We start from the raw sequence: 18,427 nt of genomic DNA, 5'->3' as shown, positions 1-18,427 counted from the left end.
GTACTTACTTTGACGTTTTTTTTCTTTTTTCTTAATCTTTTTGTGTTCTCAATAAACGTAACGATAATGTGTCCTTACTGTGCAGCCCCAACGACGCGATTTTTATCGATTTGCATCTTTTCGATCAACGCAGACTGGGCCTATAACCTGTTGCTATCTTCGACAGAGGATCCCGTATGCTTGGGTATTTATATTATTTTCTTCCTATAATGCACCTTCCACGTTTATTATCATTCATTATTAACACATGCATATACGGTTACATGTCGGAAGGTACTCGGTTCAAACAGGAAGTTCTTTATCTTTAACAAAAAAAGTAACGTATTTTGCAGTACACAAAGTCGCCACAATGCGTCACTGATGTTAGAAAAGGCGAATACAAATGCAACTAAATTGTCACTTCCTGTTTCCTGTTATTTGACTAAATAGAATTCCAATCTTCAACTTTAAGTGTTAATCCTAAATATGGTTATATTATCGCGAATAAGGTTTTCCTAAATATGAATATCCGCTGTTAGAAAAAACATAATTAACACTAGATTTACGAATATTCATTTAGTACCTGTTTCTATTGAAATCCGTTATATTAATGGGTATGAATGCTGGGTATGAATGCACATTTTAAAACATATAATTCTATTAAAATAAGTATATTTATATATAACAGTAATTAAAAATTTAATGACAATACTTATGTACATAATCGATTTACCAGTTTACGTTACAAAACTATGAAACCAGACGCTAAATAGAAAAATTGTCTTCAATGGAACACGTTCCTTCTTTCAATCGTCGACACCGCCCCTTAATTCTTACAATCCCTTAATCAGACTAATTTTTGTAACACGTTTCAAGATTCATTTCTTGAACAAGATCATTAAACAATGTCAACCTTTATTGTTCTGTTTATCGATCATATTGCACGGTATCAAAACTAATTTAGGAATCATCCCCGGTGGCGCGATAAATTGTTGAGTACTTTGTGGCGTATTATGCCCGGAATATCTGAGCTCCGCTTCTGTTACGATTTTACAGATATTCATTTTAATGTCGGCTTGTGCTTTTGAAGGCAGTCGTTTAACAGTTTGTGCCATACTATCAAAAAATAGTTCTATGCTACTTTTTCCTTCAGGTGCCAAATAAACCTGGTCGTAATTGTTCTGTGTATTCAAAAATGCATTATTAATAAGTTAAAATAACGGAAAGAAATTAGATGCATGGTTAATCGTGATTAAACTTACTTCTATCTTAGAAACATTTTTAGTATTACTGTTTGCAGGTGGTGTATTAACAAAAACCGGCGTTTCAACGGTTCTTCTCTTAAAAGGTAACGTTTTTATAATACTATAACTTGTAGGCTCTAGTGGTTCAACTTTCATTTTCTTTGGCCTTATTTTTCTATATTTTGATTGAATTTGTTGCGTGTATATATCGATATCATGCTGTATTGTATTTTCTATCTCTCTATTTTTCAATGTACTGTCTTCATTATCGTTCAATTCAATGGAATCACAATCTAAAACCGGATCTGCAGTTGTTTCTTCCAGAACTTCTAGGTATTCGCTATAATCTTCATCATTGCGATCTTCTAACTGTTCCAATAGACCCTCAGAACTGATTCCACCAGCATTTATATCTTGAATGTATTCTTCTGTTAATTCTATACTTTGTGGCTGATAGTCAGATTCATACCTAATTGAACAGTTTTCAAATTGATTATAAACATAATACTGTTGCATACATTAAAATGAAAAGAAGTAACATAACATTCTTACGGAAATTTTAAGAAACTAAGATGATCCTCAAAAATCCATTTTTTTCTACGAACTCCTTTCTCTGTTTTATTTTTGTATTTAAGTATGCGACAATAGGTATCCCTTAAGTTCTTCCATCTTAATCTCACCCATGTAGCTGAAAAATAATTTATAATTAAATAGTATCAAAATGATGAAGGTAAAAGAGATGGAAAAGAGGATTAATAATTTCAATTATTAAACATGATAAAATAGGAACCATGAAATAAAAGTTAAAAATAAAAATAAATACGATATTTATTTATTATTTATTATTTCTATGAAACTCAAATTTTGTTTAAACATATCCAACATTATTAAAAAGTAAATAAAACGTTTAAATTTGAATCGACTGACGACAGAATCAGTAAATGTTTCATTGGTAAAGAAAAATGACGTTCTAGTAAAAAAACATATAAAATTATTTTTTAGAACTTGAAAGAAGAAGAGAATGAGTTCATACAATCGAGACCAAGTTCATCGGAAATCCTCTTCCAGACCTTCTGCCGGAATTCCTGAAGTTTGATCGACGAACCCTTCACTTCGGCACTATATAAAACTGGGTGCTGTTTTATCGCGTCGATGATCTTCAGTGAAATTTTATGCGAATCAGGCGGCATCGTCGGTACCATTTCGTCCGTTGAAAATCGTTCGAAGGAAACGAACTACAGTAGTCAATATTGAAAACCCGATCCTACACTTCTGATTTGTGAATCGAGCGTGATTTGTAACCGTTGGAAAAGAGTTGGACGTTTAATCTGTGATTAAGAGGAAATGTCGAATTAAATCATTAAATAAAATGAAATTAATGATTTCGTTTAACACTAACGTTTATCAGAGAACGAACGAATAGATTTGTTCAAACGTTCTGACATATGTAAATCTCTGTTTGAAATCGGTTACATTTGCCTGTAAAAATGTTAAAAGATTCCTTGCCTTGGTTGTGAACAAAATTGAAGGTTGGATTCCTTACTTAATGCGAATTCTAATGTCAATTGTGTAGCTCGAAACGGACCATAAAGCTTAAATTCATTACACAATGATATTATGAAAGGTTTCCTTAATTGTTGAGGAAAGTTCTTGTCGCGCGTTAAGAATTGGTCGTTAAGTATGCTGAAAAATAGAGGGCTGTAAATCAAATGACAATCGCCATTCTTTGCGACCGACCACACTTCCGTCGTGTTTTTAACCGGAAGTTCTTTCTGTTTAAAATCGAATTTATTTAATATCTCTAATTATTTAATTAGCGAGTACTTGTACAGTTTTTTTGGCGCGAAACGTTTGTATAAAAAGCAATTTGTAGATTAAAATAATTTTGCAGAGACTTATGATTGTTTATAATATCTACGAATCCGAAGTCTAGTCTAGGTAGCTTATATTTGATCTACATAGTTTATGGCCGTTGTATAGAGTTCGAATAGTTCAATGTTATCAGAATTGATCTTATTTCGTGCAGGTGCGTATGAAAATAAAATTTATAAAGATAATATTGTAAATATTCTTTTAAATAATCAATTTTTTATAATTCAAATAAAAAGAAAAGTTTCAGAACTAAATTGTGGAAAAAGATAACGTAAGAAATAACATTGGTAAATCGAATTTATTTACTTCTTTCTAAATACAGTTATTAACGTATCTCAAGGAAAAGTTCTCCATTTTATACTTTATTAAATAATTATCTACAACTAATTGTTTATACGAAACCCATTTTGTAATCTTTCAGGGCACATACCTGATGCCATTCTCGATACGCATGCGAGAATATTAGGACGAATCTGGGGAACCATAGGTTGGATAATTGGCTCTCAGAGGAAAGCAGTATTTTGTGAAAAGCTTATATTATAACTAAAAAAAAGGATGGCGCAGTTACCATCACCATTCATTACTCACAGCAGAAAAGTATGCAGTTTTTATAAACGTGTTTTGCGATGTGTAGAAGACTGGCATCCCAAAAGAACAGATTTCAGGTATGTATATACTTTGACAGTCAGACACTGTTAATTTTTAATATTTTATCATGTGCTTTAGATAAAGATTAATAGAATTTTAAAAAATCTTTTACATAGGTATCATGTCTATCATTATTTTTTCATTATTTCTAATTGAACAAAAAAAATTTGTTTAATTCCAATATTTTTCTAAAATATTAATGACATCTCTTTAGCCCTTAAGCATTATTGTCATCCATTTTATATCAAAAAGTGCTCTAATAGGTTCACCTGATGGTATGCTTGGATCTTGCATCAAAGTTTTTATTATATAATCACTATGTATATCTGTCAAAGCAAAATGTAGAAGTCTTTATGACCTTGTTTAAATGGAATGCTTATTTAAATATTGTGTTTTGTTTAAGGTACCATGCAGTTCTAATGAGGCAACGTTTTGAAGAAAACCGACGTATACCTGATGCGCGTGTCGCAAAACAACTTTTAGTAGACGGCGAAGAAGAACTGTTTCAGGCACAACATTGGCAGCCAAAGAAATTTACAGATTCTGTAGATGGGATAGCTTATAATCGTGAATCCTTTATACCTGACTATGTACTTGATGAATGGACTCCCATGGAAAAGGCTATGTATCCAAAATATTTTGCCCAAAGAGAGGAGCTCAAAAAGGAATACGAGGAGCTTTATTATAAAATGTTTCCTGAAACTTCTAAAGAACCGACTGAAAAAAAATAGACACGTATCTTTATAGTTATAATAGTTAAATGTACTATTTATGTAAATACACTTATTTAAAAATAATTATTCATTTTGTATATTACCTAATATTTTTTTATCAACAAGATAGTGTTACTTGATTAGATCCTATCTTAGAATCAGCGTTTAATCTAAAAATTACACTATGTATACATATAGTCGCATCGGGAAGTAAGTTAGCGATCGGCGTCGTACATAAATATGGAAGAAATTAATGATAAAATTTCATTTGATTATGCTGGCGACATTAACAGTGGATAATTATCATCACAGTTAACAGAGTTAATATACCTATAATTAAAATACTAATTATATACTCAACTAAAAAGAAGAAGACCCAAGAGAGAACGTTCTTACTTGCACTAGTATTTGGAGTTAAGATTAGGTCGCTAAAGACTCTTCTTCGGTAATATGGAAAGCATCGAGGGGGGATTGATAATTCCAGATTATGGCCCCTGATATGGAATGGCCAGGGTGTAAATTCCCTGTTTGTGATCTTCGGATCATGGTCACGAAAGCTACATACAATGTAGATGATAATACAATACAAATTTCTATGACTTTGTAAGGTATATACGCTACTCTAGATATAAACAGTTTAGGACAGTGTAAATCAATTCTTTGCACATGTTAAAATTATTAAATATCTAATTATATCATTTAAAAGGTGAGAATAGAGTAATATAATTGTTTATATAATTCGTAGAAATTGATAACGTAAGTACTAATTTTACCTTTTATTTTTTTGTAAACACACACTTGATACTGTTAATTTTTTTGCATTTCGACACAGGGTATATTTTAATATTTATAAAAATGTTAAATACTTACTCTATCTTTTCAAAAATGGTAAAAAGTAATTGTACAGTTAGAATAAAACAAATAATGACGATACAAATATTAGGTATTTCAATTTTCTAAAATAACAGTAACACCTTTGTGGGTGTTTGAAATTATGGAATAAAATTTATCCTATAAAGTTGAAGTAAGATGGTCCCAAAAATGTATATTTTGTTTATGTTTTTGCTCAGAAATTTTTAAAAAACAGCCAATTATTCTTCTGTGATTGCTTTTTCCCTTTGACCTGAAAATAAATGCATTCGAGAGATAGTATTAAAATAGAAGAATAAATGATCATTGATCTACAAAGATTATTATTAATTTAAAAAAAAATCATATAAATTATAATCAATACATAAACGATCGCCTTACACCCTAAAATAAATATAATAGTACTAAGTACTTATTATATTACTTTATTAACGAAAAGAATTAATTAACGAAAGAAAGGAAGTAGAATTATTTGAGTTAGACTTACGAGATTAAGAATCTGTGACTTGTGATTAGAATGTGGGTGAATTCAAGTTAGGGCTGCCTGGAGTCGAAGTAGGGGTTGATGGGGTGCCCGGTGGCGAAGATTCCAGGGGGCAAACCAAATTACCATAATCCGCTTCATTTTTGCTCTTTTTACGCTTCAACGTGAACTGAGATTTCTTTGGTACCTGAATTCACACATTAATGGCATACATTTTAATCGCAATTATTCAACGTAATAGCAATTTCGCCGCCATTCTAATTATTTACCTTCAAGCGAGCAGTTAGCGTAAGAGGAACGAATCCAAGAGTGCTTTCGATTTCCCTTTTCCTTTGCACAACTTCTCTACCAAGAATTTGATTGAAATGTGTCGTCAAATGTCTACGGAGGAGAGTCTTTCCGGGAGAAATACTAAGCAATGTGGCCAATAATTCGGAAGTAAATCTGCCTTCATACACCATTAAGCCCCCGTGTAATCCAGATCCTCTCATATTAGGCGCATATTCCGCCAAATCGATCACTCTAAGCCACTCCATTACACGATGGTTTGTCCAGAGACGAACGTTACTACCGTCTGCTCCATTACCATTTGTAGATCTTCTTTCAAGGTCATCGAACTCAAAATTTAATTCTCGAAGAACCTAAACATTCGGTTAAGTTTAATAAAAATATTCTGTTGGACTCGCTCACGTTTTCCATTTATTGCTAAAAAAATTATAATACCTGAATTCCTCGTCTAAGGCTTGCAGCATGTAACTGTGCAGTAACTCCAAGAGTTAGAAGGTCCTCGGTTGTTAGCCTATGTAACATTCTACCATCAACTTTGCCATTTTGGAAAGCATCTTTATGCTGTGGTAAACCAATATCATCAAGCCATCGTAAAACTGCTGCATTATCCATCTATAATTTCACAAGTATTGACAATTCATATACTTTATAATAGTCAATGCAATTATATTTAATTGCATAACTAAGATTAAATGATAATCACCTTATCAGAGCCAAGAAATTCAAGCCCGCCATATTTTTCTGACTCTATTGCATACAACAATTTCTTCCTATGAAGAACATTCTTAATTTCTAATTCTCTTTCTATTTGCTGTTGCGAACAGTCGAGTAATTTTGATCCAGTGGCACCCCATCGCCTCAATTCGCCCGCATAACATTCTAATCCTAGATTTACAAGCCAGTCTTCAATCTCCTCCATCGAGAGATCTGCCAAAGGTTTTTGAGTTTCTATTCCAGACTTCGAGTCACCTATGATTGTTTTCTCTTCCTCGGCTAAAGTGGAAAAACAAAGCGTCAAGACATGTGTTAAATATTAATATTAAAACTTGGAATATTTTTAAAAATTGTTTGCAAGTGTTTGCAACAGTAGTTCATCCGTAACACAAAGCCATTTTTGATGGTACGAAATTATAGTTTAAAAGAATAAATTCACCCCTTGAAAAAGAAATTCCGATGACTCTTTTTCTGTTCTCATATTTACAAAGCTGCATACCAAGAAAGTCGTGAAATCCATGCTTTCAAAATTAATTAAATTAAGTATTTCAGTTTCATTTTGTTTCTTGTAGATGCAAGGACTTCTATCATCAAGTGTTGTTACTCTAGCAGTTTTAATTAGTAAAATAGTTACATAAAAAGATGTTTACTTTTAATTATTTGAGCAAGATATTTGGCTACTCGTTTTGGAGTAGAAATAGGATGAAAAGAATAACATTATTAGAACAATAATTCTTAAGAACTTAACGCTGGATAGCGTATTTTGTCCCGTATCACAAAAGCCATGCATCAGACGACAGGAACGAGTTACGAACAGCAAAACCACATGGAATTCTCTAAATCCTTGAGAGGGTGGTATTACCCAGGATTTGGGGAATCCCATGTGGCACCGCTGGTGACGAAGATCAATAAAGAGAATGAGTGTGATGATAAGGAAGCAAATGGGGGTTGTACATTTGAATAGGGACAGCCTTTCTTCTCGCAGAGGAACAGTACGAGATGTAACATCCCCCTTTCGTCCCCATTTTAATGTAAATCTAAGAAGTAAGATACTATACTATGGTTGCAATCAGGGATCAGAAAGGTTCTGAAACTAACTGCCTTAAACTATTATATGAAGTGTTATATGATATGATATCATAATTGTTTTCAACCCCCTGGGTGTAACTGAAAACAGAATAAGCTAAGAAAATAAGTAAGATAATGGCAGTGTCTGCCAAAGGACGACATTCAACACACAGGCATTTGATGAGGATGACAATGTCTTGATACAGAGACATAACATATGGTGATTTATTATTAAACACCTTTATGTCAATTTGATGGTAATTCTGTACCCCAATGCTGTGGAATTTATCGAAGAACAGACAGACGGTCAAAAATATGATAACTATGCAATTACTTATGAGCAGAAGTGTAAACTTTCGGTGATATATGTGGGTACGATGGTTATACCACAAAAAGTGTAAAAAAAATTTGAGCATTACGGTGATAGTATTTGATATCCAGAATAGAAAACATACATGTACGACGATAGTACGGCTAAATGACAGATGCAAGTATTTACATATATGGTAACCATCGCTAAACGGTTAATAATAAGTCGAACATCAATTCACCGCCATCGAACTTAACTCCGTGCAGAACTTACAAAGAAATGGCGTGAAGCATTTAATAATTGCTGAGTTCGGTGGAAAGCTATTACCAGTTTTAAAGGGGGGGGGGCAGGAAAAGTCGAGAGATTACCAGTAATTAATCACTTGCAGAGGTGTTTCGACAACTATTGGAAACTCCCATAATTTCGTCTAGCAGCGGAGACAATCATGCGTCTGCGGTGTACGATTTATTAGAAGAATGAGGATTATCCGACAAAGGGTAAGCACTTTGATGCGATACCACATTGACGAATACTGGACGTTTCCAAGGAGCCTGCATTCTTCTTGAACAGAAATTAGAAAAGGACATTTTATATTCGCCTCGCGGACATTATATACATTATATCATTTTATAATGAAAAAAAAATATCAAAATCTTCTACTCTTTAAAAAATTAACAAACTGAGTGCAGCGATTTTAGAAGTTATCCAATTTAAAAAAAACTGTAACGACCAAGAGAGAATCACAAGGCATATTTACATATAATTATTCTCCTGGAAGAAATCCCATAAAAAGCTTTGTGTTACTTAAAAATACATATGTTTATTCAGAGCAATTTGCTGTAACTAACAAAGAAGAAACTGAGAAAAACGTGGATACGAACTCCATGAAATTGATGAAAGGAATTAGTCACATAACAATACTAAATTTGTCCAACCATCTGTGGTGTTTGTCAGCAGAAAATACTTCCACCAAACAATGAGAAAGGATACGAAATTATGAATGGACGTGAAAAAAAATTACATTGACAGAGGAATTGAGAATTTTGTTTCTGAAGAAAGAGGTCCTAATATTCGGGAAATGAGAGCGATTATAAATACGGATTGAACATACTCCTTTCCAGGTTTTAAATAGAAATATCTAAATGTCTTCGTTATTTATGAATATATGACGAGAGTTGTACATATAATGTTTATCTTCTTATCTTTAAGTTTCTTTGGAAAAAGTTCACAAAGTAGAATCTTTTTCTGACCAGATTGGTAGGAAACCCCCCTTAAAACTCCCGTATTATCGAAAATACAGCCTGACCCCATATTTTCGATATTACTCTGTTACATATCATTAGCTTCGGTGTTCCAAGTATTATCACTCACTGAAAGCTCATTAAAATGTGTGTTACACCTCGGAATCTCTGCTTGTTACGCAGATGATGCGGAGTAAGAGTTAATTAATTGCTAATATAGTTATTAGTTTTTAAGTTATTAACCACGACTGCCTGTCACACAAGAAGAACAAATGATAGTTGCTTTTTTTGTTGGAAAAGCATGTAAAAATGCATGCTTAAATGATAAATCAATCGCAACCTAGAGTAGGCGCAGACAGGCATCTCGCGGAGATTCCTCTAATGGCCAGTGGTACCGTCGTGTGTGCTCCTGAAGCTAAACTTGAAACCTTACCGAATACTACGCCTTTTTTTGAAGAACTCGGCGGCCTAGGAAGACTACTATATTGGCTGGTATGCCTTCCGAATCTCTCTTCCTGTAATAAACGTCTAACAATAATGTTTTTCTCCACTTCCGCTACAGAAATCGTAATAGTTCTATGGCTATGAAAGGCGGATTAAAAAATCTAAAATCTCTAATTCGATCTAATTAAGGTGACATCAACTTACGTTTGACACAAGACCTGCATTACGTAGTGCGAGATTTTCGTGTTCTAAATTCGTTTGTCTGAGCTTCATTTCTGACAAAGAACTTAACAGTTCTAACTTTTGTGTTTCCAAAGCACTTCTTGACAGTACTTCCTTTAAAAATAAAAATAAAGTTGGAACAGGGACGAGATAGAGTAAATTAAAATTGAAAAAAATTTAATAATATAAAATTACTTTTTGTAATGCCTCTTCCATTCTCCTGAGAGAATCCTTCTTCTCCCTAAGCAACGTTTCCAATTCTTGTATTTTAGTAGACTGTGCATCCACCTGGTCAGACAAAACTGATACTTCCATACGTAATGCTCCGCGTTCATTTTCTAATTTCCTTAAACGTTCCTATAACATTAAAATTAATACTACAGAAATTGTATAATATTACATAATTACGGTGCAATTTATTAGTCATGATTTTCTATAGTTTTCATTCATCCTGTTCCATAATTTTGATAAAACAATGTCATTTAACGTCCTAATTTGATGAAAGAAGTATTTTGGTAATACAATTAATTCCACATTATTTTTGTTAGTTATACTTTTCAATATTTTGCATTACATACACTAACATAACTCAATCTGTGTTCGCCATTCATTCCGGATTTCAGCATCATGATAATGCCGCAGCAAACAATAATAATGAGATTCTCTTCTTCTTAAAAAACGATCTCTTTGTTCGCAATGTATTCTATTCTTGAGGCGTCGTTTTTTCCAAGCTTAAAAGATTTAATTATTCCAATTTCCTCTGTACTTTTTTCGTCCTAATATAAATGTTACTTTCCCGTTCTTATTAAATGTTACAATAATTAAAACGAAATTTCTAAATTCCTAACACCGACAAAAGAATAACCAGATACCAACAGTTACTTGGAACCTTTTAGTTTTAGATTAGTTTTCAATAGTACTTCAATTTCTATTTTTAGCGATTCGCTTGTATATACCTGCCAGAAACAGCTTCCCAATTTATGTACTTTTAGTTCAAAAAAATCAGTATTTAATTCATCCTCTTCTTGTTCGGAATTCGACGTTTCCGAAGAATCATAGTTTTCTGAATATATCCATGTATCGTCCCATTGTTTTATTCTTGACATACTAACGTCGGAACCTAAACGAATTTTATCAACTAATCTTCGAAATATATATTTATAAAATATTCTATTTTTACACGAATAAAATTATAACTGTTTTTTACTGAAACTAGAATCTTTTTATATTTTTATTTTTTGGACAATTTAAAATCTATCGTGTATTAAACGCAAGTCAACAATGTGCGCGATCTATGGATCTCAAAATGGATTCTAGACTATGGTGTGCAGTAACGTGTGTCGAGACACGAGAACACTTGGAATACTCCTTTTAATTATTCATAACTCGAAACTCACTGTGCGAGGATTCTCAAAAATTTATCTCCTGAAATAACAAATTCTATTTAACGATCGTATAAAAATGAGCAAATTTCTCACAAATAAAAAGCATTAGCCTCGATGAGATACAACGAATCGATCATACCGTGCTACCGCAAGAAACTAAAATTAGATAAAACTATATTCGAGTTTCTCAAGACAGAAGCGATGTCAGATCGGAGACGGGCGCCACCGAGAATTTCCTCTTTTAGATACGCATCCTAATTCATGGACCACGAGTATGCAAGCTCGATATTTTGGGCGAATTGTTTGTTCGTTGAATGTACCAACACTTTGGTAGTTTAAATACGCTGATGTGGAACCACATTTTTAAACAATTTAAGTAATTATGAACTGTCGTTTGCGAAATATTGTGCAAATTAGAAAAAGAACAGGACATCCTAATATCTCTTGGTAAAACTACAATATACTCTTTTACATCTCTAAAATTAAACTATTTGATATAAATAAGGTATATGATATAAAATAATAAAGAAAACAAAGTTAATCGTGTGTACACATTACTATAAAGTTGTGCAATGTTATGCATGGAATACAAAATATGAACATGTCATTTAATTTACCGGTTGCATCCACTGCAATAAAATTTCACAGGTTGCTACATCAGGAGCAGCAGGAGGACACGGTGCACTTTTAATAGCAGATACAAGATTTCTTGCAGCCTCTTTAACGGAATCTTTCCATTCTGTACTTCCTTCGTTAGTACTATCATTGCAAGCTCCTAAATATATATACATTTCTCATTCACTACATACATGTTTTTACTAAAGCTAATATTATAAAAATATGATTCATTTTTTAAATGTGATAAATTCCCCCAGAAATAAAATGTTTGTAACTGTAAAATTTTGAATAGATAATGTTTATTAAGCCACAACATACCAGAAATAATGTCATCCATTTGTAACAAAGCAGCTTCTAGCATCTTACTGGCCTCGCTTGTTGTCTTTGTAAGAAAAGTTAACTCGCCTGCGTGTACTGTAATTTCATTGCTTTCCTCGCTTTTACCCATTGCTGGTGTCTAAATAAAAAGAATATCACGTATCAGAAGGAATGTAAATGAAAAATTTTAATAAAAACTAATTATAAATTATAAATGCTATACAAAGCTGTAATATCATTTAAACGATAAATTTAAATTTATAGGTATTCCTACTTTCAGATATATAAGATGTGAAATGTCAAACGGATCAACATTTCAACATGGCGTACTTAATTGCACTATTTATACATTTCAAATAATAAAATGAAAAATGTTAATCGCTTCTTTTCGTTAGCTACATATCTTTATTCTATACTAAAACTATTAAACGTATATCATTGTTTCAATTATTAACAAAAACGAAAATTTGAATTCAACTAAAATAATCCATCGAATAGACTGACCTTGTTGCACCATGATTGAAACTAAAACTTATTAATCAATGCTTTTCGATTTCTTTGAATTTTATGTCAAGAATATAAGCAACAGGTGTTAAAAACAACGCCCAATAGTTTACCGCCATGATAATATTCCTCTTCTTTACATGACAAGTATGCGTGTGCGTTTCTGCTTTATCCTCAAGCCGGATATCCACTATTTGTTCATTGCTAGCTGATTTTCGCTAGGGAGGACTGAAAATTCAAGAAAATCCCTAGCCTCCCCCAAAAAAGACGCTGAGAGCGCCCTCTCTACGATGCCAGAAACACATAGTCGTAGTCTATTGGTTTAGCACAGTCGGTATACACATGTGAACGTATATGTATATCAGCTGATTGGAATTAAACAACGCGCCCAAAAGTCTATGGAATTTCAATTGCCGATATCTCGAAAACGAAATTACAGATCGCAAAATGGTAAAGGACTTTTCGATTTATATTCTCTTGGACAATTTGTATGTACTAGCTTGTCCCATAAATTTGGAACACCCTATTATTATGTATCACATCAATTAGGTACCCTACAAGTCGTTATCGATACTCAGGGAGAACCTATAAAATATTAATATAATATTAAATCCACAGTATGTACACTTTTGTTAAAGACACTCTTATTAATAAATTTAATAAACATCGTTATTTTTATGGAAAAGAGTTGTTAAACTTACTATTGTGTTTGTATTTCGCATTTATGGGGGTGAATATAGTCTGACTGCATATGATTTATACCACTTTCATAGCCATCGGCACATTTACGGTGTCACGTACAAAAAATCGACAGATAATACCGATTTGATAAATCGAAATTTACTACAGAGTCGAATATCGTAAGATCGATGGTTTCGATTAATCGATCGTGTGGAAGAAGTCAGTAAAAGAACAGTGTGTAGTAGTTCATAGAGGTGTTGTGTATTTTTGTACGTGAAACGAATTAAAGTGACATAAAATCGGAGATGTTTAATTCCAGATGATTTGGACAGGAAAACTAACTAAGAACTACGGCTTCCTCTTTCTCATAGAGTGATGTTGACCATACGGTGACGAGTCCAGCCAAATCGGCGGAAAACTACGTCACCAGTGACGGATTCCCCCGAAACTGGGACAAAGTGCAGTGTACTCTGGCATTGCGTTTTACCGGAATTTCTCTCACTCCATGACTAGTAGCCTCCCCCTCTTTTCCTCTCTTTCTTTCTTTCTCTTTCTCTTAAGATTGGCCAATCGTCTCGTCATCCTCTAACCCTCGATCGAAACTGACAGGTAAACATCGAGATTTCTCGGAACGTTAATCACGTTAATCGTTTATTTTACTTTTTACCTTTATTGTATCTCACTATTTTATTAGTTACTTATTCTTTTATTATTTTTTAATAGCAATGTAAATAGTATGTTGTCACCGTAAATATATTTAATATTACACGTGTATAACATAGGCTTTTAATTACTGGACATTAAAAAATGTTTATTACAAGTTGAAATACGTTTCTGCGATACTGTAGGTAACCAACAACGAATGGTGTACATTCAACATCGTAGTGTCTGGAGGGCTCGATATCATGTCCGATGGGGTTGATGTTGGTGGCGGGGAAAACGAGGTAGATTCCCATTCTTGTTTACACGCCGATGTTGGAGAGTCCTCGAACCAAAGGGAAGATGAGATTTTGGATCCAGATAACGAGGCTGCCTTGAACACTAATTATGATAGCGGTGATGGTGCTGTACCTGCTTTTAGGTCCGTTACCTTCATGTAATCGATTTTTGTATTTAGAGATTTCCAATAAACGTTTAGATAATCAAAGTCTTAAATAGCGTATCAAAGGATCCATAACGTGTGGACAGGTGTGAAAGGTGTGAAAACTATGAGACTATAAATAAGACAGCATTCTGCGCTCATCAGGACCAGTGTCTGGCCAGTTCTGAGCCAGGAGAGAGCGCAGAGAATATAGAAGCTGCTGATAATGATGGAGATGGAGAAGAAAGTCATTCTGGAATTCGTTCTCACAGAAAAATGTTTGAATGCGACGTTTGCAATATGAAATTTTCTAATGGAGCTAACATGAGGCGGCACAAGGTATAAATTTCATTTATTTTAACAGTAAAATCCAATCGAAGAATCATCCAAACCCGATATATCGAGTATCCGCTCGCAACAAATTTTATTTAGATTTTAACTAATTATAAAATGTACATATTAAATTTGATCGCAGATGAGGCACACTGGTGTGAAGCCGTATGAGTGTCGTGTCTGTCAGAAGAGATTTTTTCGCAAGGATCACCTGGCAGAACATTTTACAACTCACTCAAAGACTCTACCGTATCATTGTCCGATCTGTAATCGAGGGTTTCAAAGACAAATCGCGATGAGGGCCCACTTCCAGAACGAACATGTCGGTCAACACGATATGGTCAAGTCTTGTCCATTGTGCAACTATCGTGCAGCGACTATGAAGTGTCTTAGGCTACATTTTTTTAACAGGTCAGCGTTTAATTATTTCGATAAGTTCGTAATTGTTGTATTATTAATTTATGATTGTTTTAGGCACGGAATAGATCTAGATAACCCAGGACCAAATAGTTCAAGTTCTTTGATGAATAGCTGTACTCCGGGGGAGGCTATGCCTTCCGCTCCTCTTTCAGATAGCGGAGACAGTACCGGAAATCGATCTGCGGACAATGCAACTCCGCCGATGCACTTTTTGACACCTCATATAGAGATATCGATTCCTTACTCCGAACAAGCTGCAAGTCAACGGAATTCAAGCCCTGCTCCCCTTAACGGAGATAGTCCAAATAGCCCGCAAAGCGCAGATAGCAACAGTAATGCTCCAAGTAGTAGTCATCATCAGTTACCTATTAACAGTAGTGGTATTCACAGGTACATCATTTTTTCAAGTACCACTAATCTGCCTTGACTGCTATTCTAATTTATATTTTTAATTAAAGGAACGTTGGTGGAAGTGAAGAGGCAATTACACCTTCAATCTCACTTATTCCTATTAAGCAAGAACCAAACAGCAACGGGACAGAGGAGAATGGCGCAACATCTAGCAATCTTCCATTACCATCCTTGATAAAGGTCTCTCCACTAAAATCTCTTCTTCGAGATGATTTACGACGCAAGCTTTCATCTAGCTCTGGAAATAATAACAATAACAACGGTAATTACGTTATTTTATATTTTAACAAAATACCTTTGCTTTAACTGTTATTTATAAACAATATTAGACATAGTATCAAGTAATACGTATATACAAAAAAAATATATATATGTATATATATTGATTTTGTAATAGGTAATAATAGTTCAAATTCAAATCCCCATTCAAGAGGAGAACCTCCTAGTTCAACGAGGCCCGATCAACGAAGCAGTGGACTTCAATGCACTCACTGTAGAATTACCTTTCCCGATCAAACATTATATTTCCTTCATAAGGGCTGTCATAGTGAAAGCAATCCCTGGAAGTGCAATATTTGCGGGGAGCAATGTTGCAATTTGTATCAATTCAATTCGCATTTATTAAGCAAAAGTCATCAGTAGTTATTTGGATAAATGACGTTTTTTGAAGAAGACCTAGTACCTCGATTATTTAAAAAAATTATCGAATAATAATGTTGATATGACTGATGGAGAGGAAATTATGAGCTTGAACAAACAAAATTACATTATTCGTTAGAAAATATAAATGACAACCCATTTGTATTTAAAAGTTCGAACGAAATTTTTACTTATTTTAATATCTATATTAATAAGTAGCCTTCGATTTACATTAGGGATAAAATAGTCGAGGTTCGAGGAATGATTTTGGAATCTGGGAAAAAAAAATCGTGCCTTTGTCGAGATACCTTTGCCAACGCTCACACTCGTCCGAATCGTCCTAATTTATGATAGTACGAACAATCCGTCCATGGGGCTTTACCAAAATATATTCCAGAAGCTCTGTTGGTAGTTTTAAACCTAGTTATACTTAGAAGAAAACAGTGAGAATACCAATGAGCTCCTTTTTTCTATCTAAATTCTTTTTACGCACTGTTTTGTTTGCTTGTTTATAAACTTGATTGTTAAATTGCATTAATTTTATATATTATCATCTATTTCATCTATTCCTATTATATTAAGAATAGTCATTTCCGTTAAAATGTGTACAACATAATTTTTTATGAATTTGATTGTTCATTTGTTAAAGAGAAGTACGCATAATCGAGAAGAATCCTTTGCAAACTAAATTTTCAATTATCGATGTAATGTTATGGTGCGAGAAAGGAACCGAACCATTGCATATAAATATAAATATACAAGTAGATAAGAGAGGCGACAGCTGAAGTACTGTGTCAGCTCAAGAAATATTTTATATAGAGATATTTGTACAGAAAAGTATTAATATAGGAAAGAATATGCAAATAAAAAAAGTCAAGATCTCATATTTCAGAGATGTATAATTATTCAAATGATATTTTATTTAAAAATACATGAATCGAAATTTAGTGAAACAAATTTTTAACAAGTCAAAAATAATTAAAAGAGAAATGTAACTTATACTAGTTTCAGTATAAGTTCACGTAATAAAAAAAACGCTAATAGTTTCGAAATATGATTTCCAGACTGGTACATATTTCTATGTACATGTGTATGTGTGTATGTGCACAGGGTACCCAATTTAAGTGTATAAATCTACATGTTATTGTTTTAAGAAAAAAAAAATACTTTCAACCATAGTCACGTAAATGAAAAAGGAACACACTTAAATGTTAAGTAATTTTTTAATAGTTAAACTAATTAATAACGTGTGCGAATATACAGTTAAGTTGGGCACTTTCTATATGTTCTATATTTAAAAAAAAAAAAAATAGATTGAAGAAAATACGCACGAACACTATTGTCTATTGTAGTTATTTAAAAATCGTTCCGTACACTGCGTAATATTTAATATAATATTATTGCTATTATTATATTATTATTGTTAATATTATTGTCATAATTGTATTATTTATCGACACGTAAGTTATTTATTATTACTTTGCATTCCAAAATACTAATTTTTAACTACGTCCAAGACATGACGATACTTGTTTGTTTCAAAAAAATTTTAAATTGTTTATTTTATATTTTATCTACCATATTTTTATTTTGTTTTTTGTTTAAAAAAAAAAAATATATTAGAATTCTTCGACAAAATTACTTTCTATCGTTAATTAAAATCTTAACTAAAAATCGAAATTAAAGAAAGACGTTTATGTCCTAAAATCTTTATTGATATGCTTGCTACGAATAAAAAGTGAACAACTTTTATTTATCCAAAACTAGTCTTAACCATTTGAGTACTATGAAGAGCAATCTACAATTCCCATGCTAATAAAGGGTGGGCACGAGTGTAAATCACATTTTAAATGGCATTATATGGACAATTATAGCACGCGTGTAGTTTTATAAATGAAACGAGGCCTTTATTTTTTAGATATTTTTTATTTAACCGACCA

The 18,427-nt window shown here is 32.9% G+C and overlaps 4 protein-coding genes across 6 annotated transcripts; 2 read left to right on the top strand and 2 right to left on the bottom strand.

Annotated features, from left to right (window-relative positions):
- Positions 1-805: 805 nt before the first annotated feature.
- LOC122401862 lies at positions 806-3,596 on the bottom strand. The gene is made up of 5 exons (XM_043404279.1): positions 3,526-3,596; positions 2,257-2,551; positions 1,776-1,911; positions 1,242-1,692; positions 806-1,160 (listed from the first exon to the last, which is right to left on the bottom strand). The coding sequence occupies exons 2-5, from the start codon at positions 2,423-2,425 to the stop codon at positions 888-890; spliced, it is 1,029 nt and encodes a 342-aa protein (XP_043260214.1). The 5' UTR covers positions 2,426-2,551; positions 3,526-3,596; the 3' UTR covers positions 806-887.
- On the top strand, positions 3,186-4,516 carry LOC122401876 (NADH dehydrogenase [ubiquinone] 1 beta subcomplex subunit 9). The gene is made up of 3 exons (XM_043404294.1): positions 3,186-3,249; positions 3,517-3,760; positions 4,147-4,516. The coding sequence occupies exons 2-3, from the start codon at positions 3,651-3,653 to the stop codon at positions 4,472-4,474; spliced, it is 438 nt and encodes a 145-aa protein (XP_043260229.1). The 5' UTR covers positions 3,186-3,249; positions 3,517-3,650; the 3' UTR covers positions 4,475-4,516.
- A 904-nt stretch (positions 4,517-5,420) lies between these two features.
- LOC122401846 (liprin-beta-1) lies at positions 5,421-13,085 on the bottom strand. Of its 3 annotated transcripts, none has more exons than XM_043404243.1 (11): positions 13,036-13,085; positions 12,419-12,557; positions 12,100-12,257; positions 10,293-10,454; positions 10,080-10,211; positions 9,772-9,946; positions 6,802-7,091; positions 6,534-6,710; positions 6,080-6,451; positions 5,814-5,997; positions 5,421-5,579 (listed from the first exon to the last, which is right to left on the bottom strand). In XM_043404243.1, the coding sequence occupies exons 1-10, from the start codon at positions 13,039-13,041 to the stop codon at positions 5,839-5,841; spliced, it is 1,770 nt and encodes a 589-aa protein (XP_043260178.1). In that variant the 5' UTR covers positions 13,042-13,085; the 3' UTR covers positions 5,421-5,579; positions 5,814-5,838. The 3 variants fall into 3 exon arrangements, with proteins under 3 accessions (XP_043260178.1, XP_043260179.1, XP_043260180.1); XM_043404244.1 differs by having other exon boundaries at positions 9,865-9,946; XM_043404245.1 differs by lacking the exons at positions 12,100-12,257; positions 12,419-12,557; positions 13,036-13,085 and adding exons at positions 11,054-11,217; positions 11,576-11,625.
- A 742-nt stretch (positions 13,086-13,827) lies between these two features.
- On the top strand, positions 13,828-17,857 carry LOC122401852 (zinc finger protein ztf-16). Its single transcript, XM_043404259.1, has 7 exons — positions 13,828-14,212; positions 14,452-14,684; positions 14,792-15,023; positions 15,160-15,428; positions 15,492-15,827; positions 15,896-16,110; positions 16,246-17,857. Exons 2-7 carry the CDS (start codon positions 14,509-14,511, stop codon positions 16,488-16,490), a joined length of 1,473 nt encoding a protein of 490 aa, XP_043260194.1. The 5' UTR covers positions 13,828-14,212; positions 14,452-14,508; the 3' UTR covers positions 16,491-17,857.
- Positions 17,858-18,427: the final 570 nt, after the last annotated feature.

The sequence above is a fragment of the Colletes gigas genome, unplaced genomic scaffold (genome assembly GCF_013123115.1).
Source record: "Colletes gigas isolate AHSC1104 unplaced genomic scaffold, ASM1312311v1 Colletes_gigas_Sc00029, whole genome shotgun sequence".
Classification (NCBI taxonomy): Eukaryota; Metazoa; Arthropoda; class Insecta; order Hymenoptera; family Colletidae; genus Colletes; species Colletes gigas.
Note: the sequence above shows the minus strand (reverse complement) of the source record. Positions and strands in the feature narration are given on the sequence as shown.

Excerpts from the sequence above, each read along its gene's own strand:
- LOC122401852 (XM_043404259.1), top strand. The coding sequence starts at position 14,509 with ATGTCCGATGGGGTTGATGTTGGTGGCGGGGAAAACGAGGTAGATTCC. Across the intron at positions 15,024-15,159 it reads CTAACATGAGGCGGCACAAG|ATGAGGCACACTGGTGTGAA; the intron begins GTATAAATTTCA and ends ATTTGATCGCAG. Across the intron at positions 15,828-15,895 it reads AACAGTAGTGGTATTCACAG|GAACGTTGGTGGAAGTGAAG; the intron begins GTACATCATTTT and ends TTTTAATTAAAG.
- LOC122401862 (XM_043404279.1), bottom strand. The coding sequence starts at position 2,425 with ATGGTACCGACGATGCCGCCTGATTCGCATAAAATTTCACTGAAGATC. Across the intron at positions 1,693-1,775 it reads CTTAGTTTCTTAAAATTTCC|GTATGAATCTGACTATCAGC; the intron begins GTAAGAATGTTA and ends CTGTTCAATTAG. Across the intron at positions 1,161-1,241 it reads AAAATGTTTCTAAGATAGAA|AACAATTACGACCAGGTTTA; the intron begins GTAAGTTTAATC and ends TTGAATACACAG.
- LOC122401876 (XM_043404294.1), top strand. The coding sequence starts at position 3,651 with ATGGCGCAGTTACCATCACCATTCATTACTCACAGCAGAAAAGTATGC. Across the intron at positions 3,761-4,146 it reads CCCAAAAGAACAGATTTCAG|GTACCATGCAGTTCTAATGA; the intron begins GTATGTATATAC and ends GTTTTGTTTAAG.
- LOC122401846 (XM_043404243.1), bottom strand. Across the intron at positions 12,258-12,418 it reads AATGGATGACATTATTTCTG|GAGCTTGCAATGATAGTACT; the intron begins GTATGTTGTGGC and ends ATATATATTTAG. Across the intron at positions 9,947-10,079 it reads ATGCAGGTCTTGTGTCAAAC|GAAGAGAGATTCGGAAGGCA; the intron begins GTAAGTTGATGT and ends CGTTTATTACAG.